The 13,087-nt window shown below is 51.2% G+C and overlaps 1 protein-coding gene across 1 annotated transcript; it reads right to left on the bottom strand.

Moving 5' to 3' along the window:
* Window positions 1-4,018: 4,018 nt before the first annotated feature.
* On the bottom strand, window positions 4,019-12,729 carry KRT74 (keratin 74). The gene is made up of 9 exons (XM_015084622.3): window positions 12,192-12,729; window positions 11,368-11,582; window positions 10,863-10,923; window positions 10,275-10,370; window positions 9,635-9,799; window positions 8,314-8,439; window positions 6,740-6,960; window positions 6,250-6,284; window positions 4,019-5,306 (listed from the first exon to the last, which is right to left on the bottom strand). The coding sequence occupies exons 1-9, from the start codon at window positions 12,660-12,662 to the stop codon at window positions 5,116-5,118; spliced, it is 1,581 nt and encodes a 526-aa protein (XP_014940108.3). The 5' UTR covers window positions 12,663-12,729; the 3' UTR covers window positions 4,019-5,115.
* Window positions 12,730-13,087: the final 358 nt, after the last annotated feature.

Raw genomic sequence — 13,087 nt, forward strand, 5'->3', positions numbered from 1 at the left:
AGGCACAGGGAGGAGAGGTGGGGGAGAGCAGCTGTGGCTCCAGGAGGCAGAGAACACACACTGACTGCCGTCTTCTTAGCAACCGCTCTGGGCCAGGCATTGGCCACATACTGGGGACAGAGGAAGACAGGCTGGCAAATCCCCTGGGCTTGTCCTTGACCAATCAAATGGAGGGTTAGTTATCTCTGTCCCCCTACTGGGCCCGACTGCTCCCCCATCTTTATCACAGGTTGCTATTTGCCATATGGTGGGAAAGGCTGGGAGCAAAGTCCAAGGACATGGTCTCTTTGGTCTTTTTCTTGCTTCCCTCCACCCCCAAATTTTACTTTTTATTTGCGTGAGAGTCCCATAACATAAAAGTAACCACTTTAAAGTGAACGATTCAGTGGCATTTAGTATATGCACCATCACTCTGGTGCAACCATCACTCTGTCTAGGTCCATACATTTCATCACCCCAAAAGGAAATGCAGTACCCCCTGGCAGGCTCTGCCCCTCCCCCAACCCCTGCAACCACCAAGTCTCTATGGATTTACCTATTCTGGACACTTTGTATGAGTGGAATCAGACAATGTGTGACCTTTCATGTCTGCCTTCCTTCACTTAGCACCGTGTTTTCAAGATTCGTCCATATTGTAGCACGTATCAGTACTTCATTCCTGTTTATGCCTGAATAACATCCCATTGCAAAGGATATACCACAATTTTTTTTTATCTATTCGCTCATTGTTGGACATTTGGGCTATGTCTTACCCTTCTAGGCTGCTATAACAACTATAACAAACACCACAGACTGGCACCTTATAAACAACAGAAATTTATTTCTCACAATTCTGGAAGCTGGGAAGTCCAAGGTCAAGGCACCAGTATGGTCACATTGTGGAAGAGACCCTCTTTCTGGTTCATAGCCACCTACTTCTCACTATGTCCTCCTATGGTAGAGGGGCTAGGGAGCTCTGTGGGGTGTCTTATTAGAACACTGATCCCACTCACGAGGGCTCCCCCCTCATAACCTAACATCTCCTAACCTCCCCCCATCTCTTAACCCCCCATCTCCTAACATCACCGTCTTTGGGGGTTAGGATTTCAACATGTGAATTTGGGGGACACACAAACACTCAGACCACAGCAATGTGTTTCTGTCTTTAGTTATTGCGAACAGTGCTGTGATAAACATGCATGTACATGAATTTGCTTAAATGCCTGTTTTCAATTCTTTAGGATATACATACCAAGTAGAATTGCTCATATGACAACCCTGCATTTAACTCTATGAGGAACTGCCCAGTTGTTTCCCACAATGACGAACCATTTTACATTCCCACCAGCCATGTACAAAGGTTCCAATGTCTCCTCATGCTTGCCAACACTTTTGATTTTCCATTATTATTTTTTTTATTGCAGCCATCCCCAGTGGGTGTGAAATGGTACTTCACTATGGTTTGGATTTGCATTTCCCTGATGACTAATTGTGTTGAGCACCCTTTTATGTGCTCTTTGGCCATTTGTAGATCTTGGAAAAAAGAAGTCCATTAAAGTCCTTTGCTCAATTTTTGGTTGGGTTGTTTGTCCTTTGCTGTTAAGTGCTACGAGTTCCTTATATGTCCTGAATACTAAATCTTTAGCAGATGTTTGATTTACAAAGATCTTCCCTTATTCTGTGGGTTTTCTTTTCACTGTCTTGATAGTGTTGCTTCATGTACAGAAGTTTTAAATTTTGATGAAGTCCAACCTCATCTATTTTTTCTTTAGGTGCTTGTGCTTTGATGTCATATCTAAGAATCCTTTACCAAACCCAAAGTCATGAAGATTTACTCTTATGTTTCTTCTAAGAGATTTATGGGTTTAGCTCCTATATTTAGCTTGTTGATCCATTTGATGTAATTTTTGTATATGATGAGAAGTGGGCGTCCAACTTCATTCTTTTACATGTGGCTAGCCAATTGTCCCAGTATGTCTAGGCATGGCATTGGCATCCTTGTCAAAATGGTCATAAATGCATGGGTTTTACTCCCCCAAATCTTTTGAACGCATTTGTGCTAGGTAAAAAGATCCTAGGAGCATTATCTCCTAGGTGCCTCTTTTAGGTAAACCTCCCTTAAGTGTAAAGCCCGGAAAAGAATAAGGCAGTCCTTGCCCTTGAAGCCCCCAAGTCTGGCCCTGATGGAATCAGTCACACAGAGAGAACATCTCAATCACGTGTGGAAATGTCATGTTGGAGTAAGCAATGGGCACTGCAAGATCCTGGAAAATAGGCACTCAGCCCAGCCTAGGGATTCATGGAAGTTTCCAGAAGGAGTGGGTACCTGAATGGAATCTCAAAGGAGCATTAAGAGTTGTCCAGGTAATGAAAGGTGCAAATGACAGTCTATGCACAGAAGCTGAGTACGAGCATCACCTGGATAGATGATTCAGCTCCTAAATACATCTTCATTGGAGGTCTACACAGAGCAAGTAAACCAGATGCTTACCCTCCCAAACAGTGTGGACACTCCCTCATTCCCCGGGGCTGCTCTCCAACCAAAAGTTCCATGCACACCTGTTTCTTCTGGTCTCTTTGTCCTGTGTGCTGAAGTCAGACCTACAGAATTGAAGTCAGTCACCACTGGTCCTACCTCTACGATTTCTCCTTCTTGGGCTTCACAGAGATCTCCAAATTGAGTCCCAAAGCAACAGCACAGTCACCCCTGTGCACTTCTCAGGATCTTAAGTCAGCCCCAGATAACAAAGAATCTGTCCATTTCTCAGGTGGATAAACTGCAACCAAAGGAGCTGCCCCTCTGCTCTCCTCAACACCCCAGCACAGGACACATTGCCTCAGTCCCTCAAAACCACATCTATCTAGCCTCCTTCACTGTGCACCCAGGACTGGGCACAGCACCCAGGCCTTACCACTCCATGGTCAGAGGTATAGCTGCACTGTGGCCCTAGAGGAGGTAACCCCTATGAATGGCTCATGGGTTCCTCTAAAGGCTGTTTCATGTTACAGATCCCATCCACCCATCCCCTCCCCACAGCCTCTCTTACTGGGTCACTGGGAATTTGGTCTTTGAAGAAAGGCAGAGCATCAGTGCTGGGAAGGGCTTTAGGGGTTCATGACCCACAGAGTCCGTGGAGGGGCTTTGTGGGTTTGCAAACCTCTGAACATGCAGACACATTTCTGTACCATTTTTCAGGAGGGATGGTCCACAGCTTTTATCAGCTGGTCTGAGTGCAACAGGTGATGGTTAGTGGCTGAGCCAGAACAGAACCCCCATAACTCCCAGGGCACTATTTCTAGTACCCACAGTGACAACAGCGGTGACATCAGAGAGAGGCATTTGGGCAGAAAGCCCACCGGACTCTTGGGCTCTTGTGCTTCCCAAGGTTTATTGCATCTTGGCACACACAGAAGGGGACTTCCTTAATACATGAAAGGCACAGTGAGGTCAATGGAGGTGGCAGCTTGGGACGAGAGGACCCGCCCTCGCAAGGCCTGCCCCTGTTACCCTGAGGGCTGGAGGGGCAAACATCTCAGGCACATTTATGATACCAGATGGATCAGAAAGCCAACCAGAGGGCTGAATTCTGCAGGCCAAAGCTGAGGGACTCGGAACCCCACCCAGCCCCACTGCTGACTTTGGAAAATCTAAGACCTCCCACTCCCCACCAAAATAAGCACACAAAAGCTATCGTGTGGTGTGCTTTAAGTTCTCTCTCCAGGAATCTATGTGCCTATCTTTCTAGTTATTTGATTAAACTTTCCTCCTCCTCCAGGAAGCCTTCTTTGCTTAGCTTCTACATCCTGGTCTCTTCTCAGCACGGTTGCATGGGACTGCCATTCCCTGATTTGTACGAGGACATGATTTGCATCTATGTCCATCTGTCCCATCAGCCTGCGATGACCTCCAGAGCAGCTTGCTCTGATCTGCCTCCTGACTTTCTAAAGGCTGGTGCATGTGGGTGGGGCGGGGCCCATTATCATTAGAGGGTGGGCAATTTGGTGAGATTGACACACTGACAAGAGTGTACCTCTGATATTACTCAAGGGCAGTTTATTGATTGTACAGCAGGAATCCAGAGTTCTTAACTCAAGCAAAGAAGGGACTGGGTGTGACCATTTTTAGGAATATTTACATCAAGAGCCATGACTTCTGGCCTGGGCAGTACCATCAGAGATAGATCAAGCTCCCCCCACCAAGCACAGCTCATAGCAACAAGAATTGAGAATCACAAGCACAGCAGGATACAGCCCCAGAGAGAGCACTCAAGATAAGTCACACACCCACAGTCCTCAACAAAAAGGCAACATAATCATGCTGCCCTCATCAAAAGAACCATGGGTTCAAAAAAACTCCCTTTGTGAAAGAGGCAGTGATGTGCCATGGAAAGTATATAGACCCTGGAGTCAGCCAGACCTGGGCTTGACTCGTGGCCCTGGTACTTCGTGGGTCACAGGGACAGATTCTACAGCCTCTCAGAGGATGGGGCTTCTCCTCTGTCCTGAGGATGCTGGTTGCATCCACCCAGCAGGTTGGGTAAGAAAGACAGGCATGCGGGGAGCCTGGCACGTAGCAGGTGCTTAGCATATGGTTGTAGCTATTACCAGTAAGGGAGGAGTGGTGGGTGACCCAAGGTGGCAGGAGATCCCTACGTTCTCTGTCACTTGGCTTTGTAGAGACAGATACAGCTGGTGGTCTGAGAGAGGACACCTTTTCTCCTAAATAATGGAGTCATTCGGCAAAGACCTTTCTGAGGGGACAGGCAAGGGCTGGCTGACCGCTTGCCTCCTGGGTGCACATGGAATGAGCCTCAGCCTCAGCACACAGCAAGACTATTCCCCCCTCCCCTCCCTCTCCGCCACCCCCTTCCCCTCTTCTTCTGGGGAGAACCAGAGCTTCCCAGGGCCAAGAAGGTAATTGGAGCCTGTGCCCCAAAGCCTCCTGAAGGCAGTAAGGGGAAACAAGAAGTCAGAGTCCACGCGGTACCCGAGGAAACAGGACAGTCAGGGGAGGCACGGCACGGGTGGCCGAGCCCTCTACAGACAGTCCCGGGACTCGGGGTGGAGGGTGGGGGACAGCAGACAACTCCAGGTAGGGCGGTGGCCAGGATCTCTCTTCTCCCTGGTGCCGGGAGTTTATCGGGTAGCTTTCCTGGAGGGGGCGCTCTTGCCCCGGGCATCCTTGAGGTCTCCCACTCGTGCCCCTTTGGCCCTGGACTGTCCGGCCCAAGTGCTGCTGGAGCTGCCCGCCAGGCCACTGGGCCCCGTGTCAGCACTGCCAGAGGTGCTGGGGTGGTAGTAACTGTTTCCACCGCTGCTGATGACAGCTGAGGAGGAAGGGCCGAGAACAGAGAAGGGCAGTGAGGGTCAGTCAGCGAAGAAGCCATCCCCCCTCAACCCCCAGCAACCTTCAGCAGCCTGGAAACATCACAAAGACCCACAGACACCCTGCGATGTGCCAGGCTCCGCGTGAGGCGAGGACCACACAGCACAGACACGGTCCCTGTCCTCCTGGAGATTCTTGGACTGTTTGGCGCCCAGTGTACATTCTTTTTTTTTTTTTTTAACTTGTTATTTAAAGTTTATTTTATTTGGGGCGCCTGGGTGGCTCAGTCGGTTGGGCGTCCGACTTCGGCTCAGGTCATGATCTCGCAGTCCGTGAGTTCAAGCCCCGCGTCGGGCTCTGTGCTGACAGCTCAGAGCCTGGAGCCTGTTTCAGATTCTGTGTCTCCCTCTCTCTCTGACCTTCCCCCATTCATGCTCTGTCTCTCTCTGTCTCAAAAATGAATAAACGTTAAAAAAATTAAAAAAAAATAAAATAAAACAAAGTTTATTTTATTTATTTTTGAGAGAGAGAGAGAAAGAGAGAGAGAGAGAATCCCAAGAAGGCTCCACACTGTCAGTGCAGAGCCCAACGTATGGCTCGAACTCACAAACCATGAGATCGTGACCTGAGTCAGCCGCTTAAGCAACTGAGACACCCAGGCATCCCTGCCCTTGTGCACATTGTTAACCCTCTCTCTGGATGACAACGCCCTGGGAAGAGACAGGAAGGAAATGGGGTAGGCATGACTTCAGTCACTGTTTCCATGGGACAAAGGGAAATAGGTTTCCTTTGAAGCCAGAGAAGCTTCAAAAGACAGTTGCAGAAATTCCCAGACTGGGGGCGGGGCAGAACCACTAAAGGAGGTGGCATCGCCCTATCCTCGTGTCCACAGCTTTCCCATCCAGCCAGAGTCCCCACCCAACCCATCTCTCAGGGACACTTACAGATGCTCACAGACGATGGATTCTCACCAGACATCCTGTAAGACAGAAAGTTAGAGAAGGATAAAACCTCAAGGAAGTGTCTACATTCAGCTAAACCTTGATGAGCACGTGCTTTAACCCGTAGATTATTTTCATTCATCCTTAAAACAATCCTCGAGATGGGGATTATAATCTCATTTTACAGGTAAGAACATAAAGATGCAGAGACGCTCAACGATTTACCAGGACTGCAGAGCTTGTGCGTGGCAAAGCTAGTGATGAAACCCAATCTGGGGTTTCTGTGTGACCCCACCTGGTATTTTCAGAGCACCCCTCATGCTATTTGCTTCATGTTTGACCTCCATCACAGGAAGGAAGGGAAGCTGAGCTCCCCAGTCAAACCACCACCTTGTGCTCATGTTGTTCATCTTCCACTTCCCAAATGTCCCCAGCCTAGCAGCGAGCCACCCACAGCCCCTTCTCCCCTGCTTCCCCCCGCCCACCCCCCCACCTGCACTCCTCGCCCTCCAGCAGCTTGCGGTAGGTGGCGATCTCCATGTCCAGGGCCAGCTTCAGGCTCATGAGCTCCTGGTACTCCCGCAGCATCCGGGCCAGCTCCTCCTTGGCCTGGTGCAGGGCAGCCTCCAGCTCGTCCAGCTTGGCCCGGGCATCCTTCAGGGCACTGTCGCCCCGCTGCTCGGCATCGGCGATGGCCGTCTCCAGGTTGGCACACTGAAAGCCAAAGACCCCGGAGATCATCAGAATGCAAGAGAGTTTTTAGATCTTCTGGGTTAGGTAGCACAACCCCCATTCTTTACAGATGAGGCCCGAGGTGACAGCAATTAAAAGTTGCAGAGCCAGCACTCGACCCTGGGTCTCCTCTATTTTCTGTCGCAGATGGATATTTACAGGAATTGGTGTGAGAAGCTGTTGAAGCAGTTACATGTCATGAGTGTAGGAAGAAAACTTTGATGTTCGCAAAGTTGTCTAGTCCCTGGGGTTGGAGGCCACCAGTGGCTATAAACTCAAAGGACACCAGGTCCAAGAGAATCACGCTGAGACCCCAGCCAGAACGCCTCTAAGGAGCAGACAGCGTGCCAAGGTGCCACTGTAGTCAGATTCCTGCCTGCAGGACAGCTCCCAGTCAGGACCCTTGCTACCTGTTAGCACCAAGAGCAAGCATTTCTGGACCAATCCAGCACTCTGCAGGGAGTCTGGCTCAGTGCTCCCCCCTTGGCAGCCTGAATTGGGTGAAGGAGGCTTCCCTTAGAGCAGGAGGTTAAAGGTCTGAAATCACAACTACAACCTCAGAAACTAGATTCTGACAAACACCTAGCAGCACTGTGATCTCATGTACTGATGGGGAGGAAAGCTGTCCCCGGGCTCCCCCACATCGCCTGGAGTAGGGGCCTCAGGGAGGAGAGTAGGCTCTGATCTTTCAGTTTGGTGACTCTGTCACTGGCAGAGTTGACCTGGTTCTTTGGGGAGAACCAGGACAGGAAGGATTCCCCACCACCTTAAAATCAGCTCCCCACTGACATGGTGTTTAAGTCTTGCTGCTTCCAGGTGAGACAGGATCCCCCAGCTGAAGTGGACATCCCACGTGGTACAGGGCAGGGCCACCCAGGAGGGCTTCATCTGCTGTCGTCCTCCCTCCATCACCAGGACTACGCCCCACCCGGAGGGCAGGAACTTAACGTGGCCATGGAGGGGCCTGGGATGCATTCCCCACGCACCCCACATGTGTTGAGTGTCCATTGGGAGGAGGCGGTGTGGGAGCTGCCGCCAGAGGGCACATCTGAAGGATTGTTCAGCAGGTTTGTTTCACACAGAAAAGGTCTGAGAAAGAGGGGAAAAAGAAAGAGGAAACCCTCAAGGCATTTCCCAATCCTGAGCACAGTGCCAGCTCTGACCACGGGGGTACAGAGGCAGGTGGGAAACAGGGACAGTGGGTGGCTGAGGGGCTCCCACGCCCAGGTTGGGAGATTTGCTTTGCGCAAAAGGGTGGGCTCCAGTTTCTCCATCGCAGGGGATGAAATTGAACTTCACCAAGAACTTGACAATCTTTGTGAAGTTGCTGCCCACCTGCTTCTTCACATTGGCAATCTCACACCGGATCCTCTGGATGAGCCGGTTCAGCTCTGACATCTCGTTCTTGGTGTGTTTGAGGTCATCACCGTGCCGGCCGGCTGCCAGCTGCAGCTCTTGGATCTGGTTTCCCAGAGATAGAAAGTTGGTTATGAGACAGGACTGCATCCCCTGTCCCCCGACTTGAAGTAGGGGAAGGGTCCTGAGCAAACAATCCCATGGCTGGGACCAACCAGGGGAGGTGGTTCCAGAGCAGGAAGTGATAGAGCGGGGGCCTGGGCACCCTTCCAGGGGTTTTGTGGTGGTTCCGGCCCAGAAGTCCACCCCCTTCTCTAAGCAGAGCCCGTGTGCTGGGTCCATCCTTTCTCCTTGCTCTGCTTGTGTTCTTTCCTCAGCCGGATGAAAGAAAGACGTAAGTCACATTTATTAAGCACTTTCAAAATCTAAGAAGTCCTTTCAGCTTGTTTAGCACCTCTTTACAGAAGCATCTGCATAGGCCAGGCTCTGCTCCAGGTACTGGAGGACATAGCAGTGAGCAGGATAGGTGAAGTCCCTGTCCCCACAGAACACAAATTCTCCCATAGCCCTTTCTCAGTGACAAGTGGAGAGCCAGGAAACTGACCGCCGTGTGTACCCTTAAGATGGCGGGATTGTTGGCTCGGGGCTCGTAGCCCATATCTGCCCCTCTCCCCTTGCCCAGTCCTCCAGAGAAGAGGGGATGACATATCCATGGACAGGGGACAAGGAATCTGTGATCTTTGCTGTTAGTGGGATTTAACAAACATGAAAAGGGGGGCCAGAGCACAGCAGGTGTGAAGCCCTGAAGAGCACCCAGGTAGAGTCTCCTCCAAACACAATTGCCATTGCCCAGAAGGTGCCTAGACTTTCACTTCCTCATCTTGGAAGTCTCCCCACACTGATCAGGAAAGAGCTCGGGGCTTCCTCTTCCCTCCCCACCCCACCTTGGGTCTTCCCTAGTTACTCTCCCCCATATTTGTTACTCTTCTGCCCCATAATGACATGCCATAATCCCTGGAAACACATTTGTGTTACAGCAGGAACACCTCTCTTCTTTCTTCCGTCAATGGATTGCCTGTCCCTCTCCGTTGAATATGCCCATCCACACCAATTTTATGTTTTACCTTGGATAATAGTCTCTACTAAGAATTCTTTTCGAGTAGGATGTGGTTAAAGCATTGGTTGTAACCATTCTTTCTTTCAGCACATCTACAAAGATGGCTCTTGAATTCACTGGTGGAGGTGTCCCTTCCCAGGAGAGGAGAGGCTGGTGGAGGACAGCGATCCCCCTGGTGCCCACCTTGCTCTGGTACAGGGCCTCAGCCTCTGCCTTGCTCTTCAGGGCGATCTCCTCATACTGAGCTCGGACCTTGGCGATGATGCTGTCCAGGTCCAGATCCCGGTTGTTGTCCATGGAAAGGATAACAGAGGTCTCACTGGCATGAGTCTGGATCTGGGCCATCTCCTGAATTGAGAGAGGAGGAGAGTCAGTGTCACCCAGCCTCCCTCTGCTGCTTATTAGTCTTCTGGGCTGACGTGGTGGGAAGAAGTGCCTGCTCCAGATCTGTCTGTTGGAGCCGAGGGAGAAGGCTCACAGCAGCAGGATATACCCCACAGGGGCAGCAGGCAGTCGACGGCATTTCCCATAATTCACAGGGTTAAGAACCTGTGCTTGAGTAGAACTTCACAAGGTCATTTTTTCCTGCCTGCACACAAGGTCACTATCAGAGCCCAGGTGGGATTGTCTCTTATGTATATGGCTTCTGGGGACCAAGATCCTACACTTCCGTGGTCTCGCAGTGCAGAGTTTTGCACCTTTCTATAAAAACAGGCTTCAGTCTATTTATTCTAAATCCTTCTAACTGGCATCCCAGGGAAGAGCCAAGTGAAGCCTCCAGCTGGCAAGAGGCAGGGTGGGGAAAGGGTAGGCGTATCCTCACCGCGTCATACAAACACTTGAGGAACTTGATGTCTTTATCCAGAGAGTCTACTTTGGCCTGAAGCTCCACCTTGACCGTGTAGGCTGCATCCACATCCTGCCAAGAGGGGCCCAGAACATTCAGTCAATACCATCCCATCTCATCAGCTTTCCCTGTCCCTGATCCCAGAGCCATCTGATTTCCTATTTTTTTTGCCTGCAAATGGAAGCATATGGTTGAATAAAATCACTCAATATTGCTTTTTCTCATACTCACTTACTCTCTGAAAATAAGGAAAGGGGAATGTTGCTTGTTACACTGGAGAAAAACAATGCCCAGAGAGGTAGAATGAGTTTCCCCAAGTCACACAGGAAGGTCAAGCTGGACCAGAGTTTCCTGACTCCCAGGCCAGAATTCTCTGCTGTCTGTCTCTCTGCCCGTCCCCTGGGTGTGTGTCCTGTCTCTCCAACTTGCTAGAGGCCAGAACAATGACTCCGTCCCCATTTAGGCATAATCCCCTCCCGAGGAGGCCTGGGCTGGAGTCCCGAGTGGAGGCGGTTCAGATGGGGGTGCAAGAGACCAAGGTCCATAGGCTCTTCTCTTTCTTACCTTCTTGAGCACCACAAACTCATTCTCAGCTGTTGTGCGCTGATTAATCTCCACCTCATACCTGGGAGAAAGGAGAGAGGATAGCAGAGACCTCAGTCCCACTGGCCAAGTAACCTTCCCTTCCCACTGTCCGGGCAAGTGCTTGGGTGCAGAGTCCCTGCTGGATCGCCTAGCGTTGCACAGGCTGGGAGTGGCAGGACTATGTCCCTGAGTTGGCCTCATTTATATTCCACTCTCTGGATCCTAGGAAAATATCCAAGCATCCGTTAGGCTCCCTAAACTGGCCACTGAACCAGTCGGTGGATCAATGAGCATGGAACTCCTTCCAGTCAACCAGACAGGACGTTCTTATCAACAGAGCAAGCTGTTGTGCCACAACCAGGGGAGGGGTGTGAGCCCCTGGCCCTGGTGCTTGCTCCCTCCCCACCGAAAAAGTGGCACAGAGATTGGGTTCGCCAAGAAGCCTCTGGGAATACGACCTATGACCCTGGTGGGCCGTGCTCACCTCTTCTTGTAGTCCTCCACCACGTCCCGCACGTTCCGCAGCTCCGAGTCCAGCCGCACCCTGTCCCCGGACAGCGTCTCCAGCTGCTTCTGCAGGTTGCTGATGTAGCCCTCGAGGATGGGCTCCAGGTTCTTCCTGCAGCTGCTCAGGTCCAGCTGCTGTAGCAGCTCCCACTTGGTCTCCAGCACCTGGTTCTGCTGCTCCAGGAAGCGCACCTGGGACCACAATGGAGGCTATTGTGTCCATGGACATGGGCCATTGACTCCCAGGTTATATGAATTTTTCTAAAGTCGTTTGGCTTAAGTGCTGACTCTCCACTCATGGGATTCCATGCAAACTAGACCTTTACAAGTGCTCATTCCATAGCCTTCTGGACAAAACCAATCCCTGAAATCTCGAGGAAGAAGGAAATTCCATAGCTTTCTTCCGTCACCTGACTCAGCACCTGGGAGATGCTCCCCCTGATGACTCAACCAAGGGTTTCTTCTGTACTGTGAGCCCTCCCCTCCCAATAGTGCTGATCCTACCTTGTCTTCTTTAAAGAGCTGGAGACTCATCAAGTTGTCCTCCAGAAACCCAGCACTTCTTTCTCAAGGTGGGGCTATGCTTCACTCAATTCTCCACCCTTCTTTGCAAAATCCCCCAAGAAAGCAGCACATTCATTCATCTCCTTGTGCTACCTAGCTTACAAGATGTTACGATCAGGGAGCCCTTCCTGACACCCAGCTGCCACCTTTCCATCCACTGTGCCCTGTCTACTCCCAGGCAACAGGGATTTGTTCCCATCTCACTGGACTGTCTCGTCCTCCTCCTGTGAGACCCACCTTGTCGATGAAGGAGGCGAACTTGTTGTTCAGAGCTTTGATCTGCTCCCGCTCCTGGGTGCGCACTTTCTGGATCTCAGGGTCCAGCTCCACGTTGAGGGGGGCCAGGAGGCTCTTGTTGATGGTGACCTGGTGGATGCCCCCGGGTGGGCACATGGATGGGCACACGGGCCCCGAGGCCACACTGCCAAACATGCTGCCGGCAAAGCCAGTCGCCCGGCCCCCTCCATATCCAGAGCCAGGCCCAAAGCTGTAACCTCCAGTCCAAACACCACCGCCAGCCGTATTGAAGGAAATACACCGATTCCCTCCAAGACTATAGAGGCTCCGACTGCTGAAGCCAGCCCCAGGTCCTTTGCCAGCGGCACGGCAAGAAGCCATACTGCCCACAGCCTTCCTCAGCACCACGGCTGAGCGCCCACTGAAGCCACCCTTGTCACCACCAGGCTTGATGTTCAGCTGGCGACTCATGGTGGGAAGGATGGAGTTGACAGAGCTGGAGAGAATACCAACAGATAGTGAACACTCTGACGGGACACCCAGAGTGCTGCCTCCTTTTATCCTGTTGAGCCCAGGACACCGGAAAAGCGCGTCTCTCCACTATCTCCTTTCCTAGTGCTAAAGAGCCAGGGGCCATGGGCAATTTGTAGAATAGAGATCTCCAACCCTTTGTAGGAACAAAGCATTTCTGATAGCAAGCGGAATATGCTGTCCTTGCAGACCGGAGTGGTCTAATCTGGCATTTATCTGTGCTCTTAATTAGGGAGCAGGAAACTTATCCTCTTCGGAGATCTCCTAGCTTTATTTTTCCAGGGCTTCCTCTGTCTTGTTTATCTATCAGTGAGGAGCAAAGGCAATGCCTGGCTTTACCCAGAGAAGACCCATCTGAAAACCCA

The sequence above is a fragment of the Acinonyx jubatus genome, chromosome B4 (genome assembly GCF_027475565.1).
Source record: "Acinonyx jubatus isolate Ajub_Pintada_27869175 chromosome B4, VMU_Ajub_asm_v1.0, whole genome shotgun sequence".
Classification (NCBI taxonomy): Eukaryota; Metazoa; Chordata; class Mammalia; order Carnivora; family Felidae; genus Acinonyx; species Acinonyx jubatus.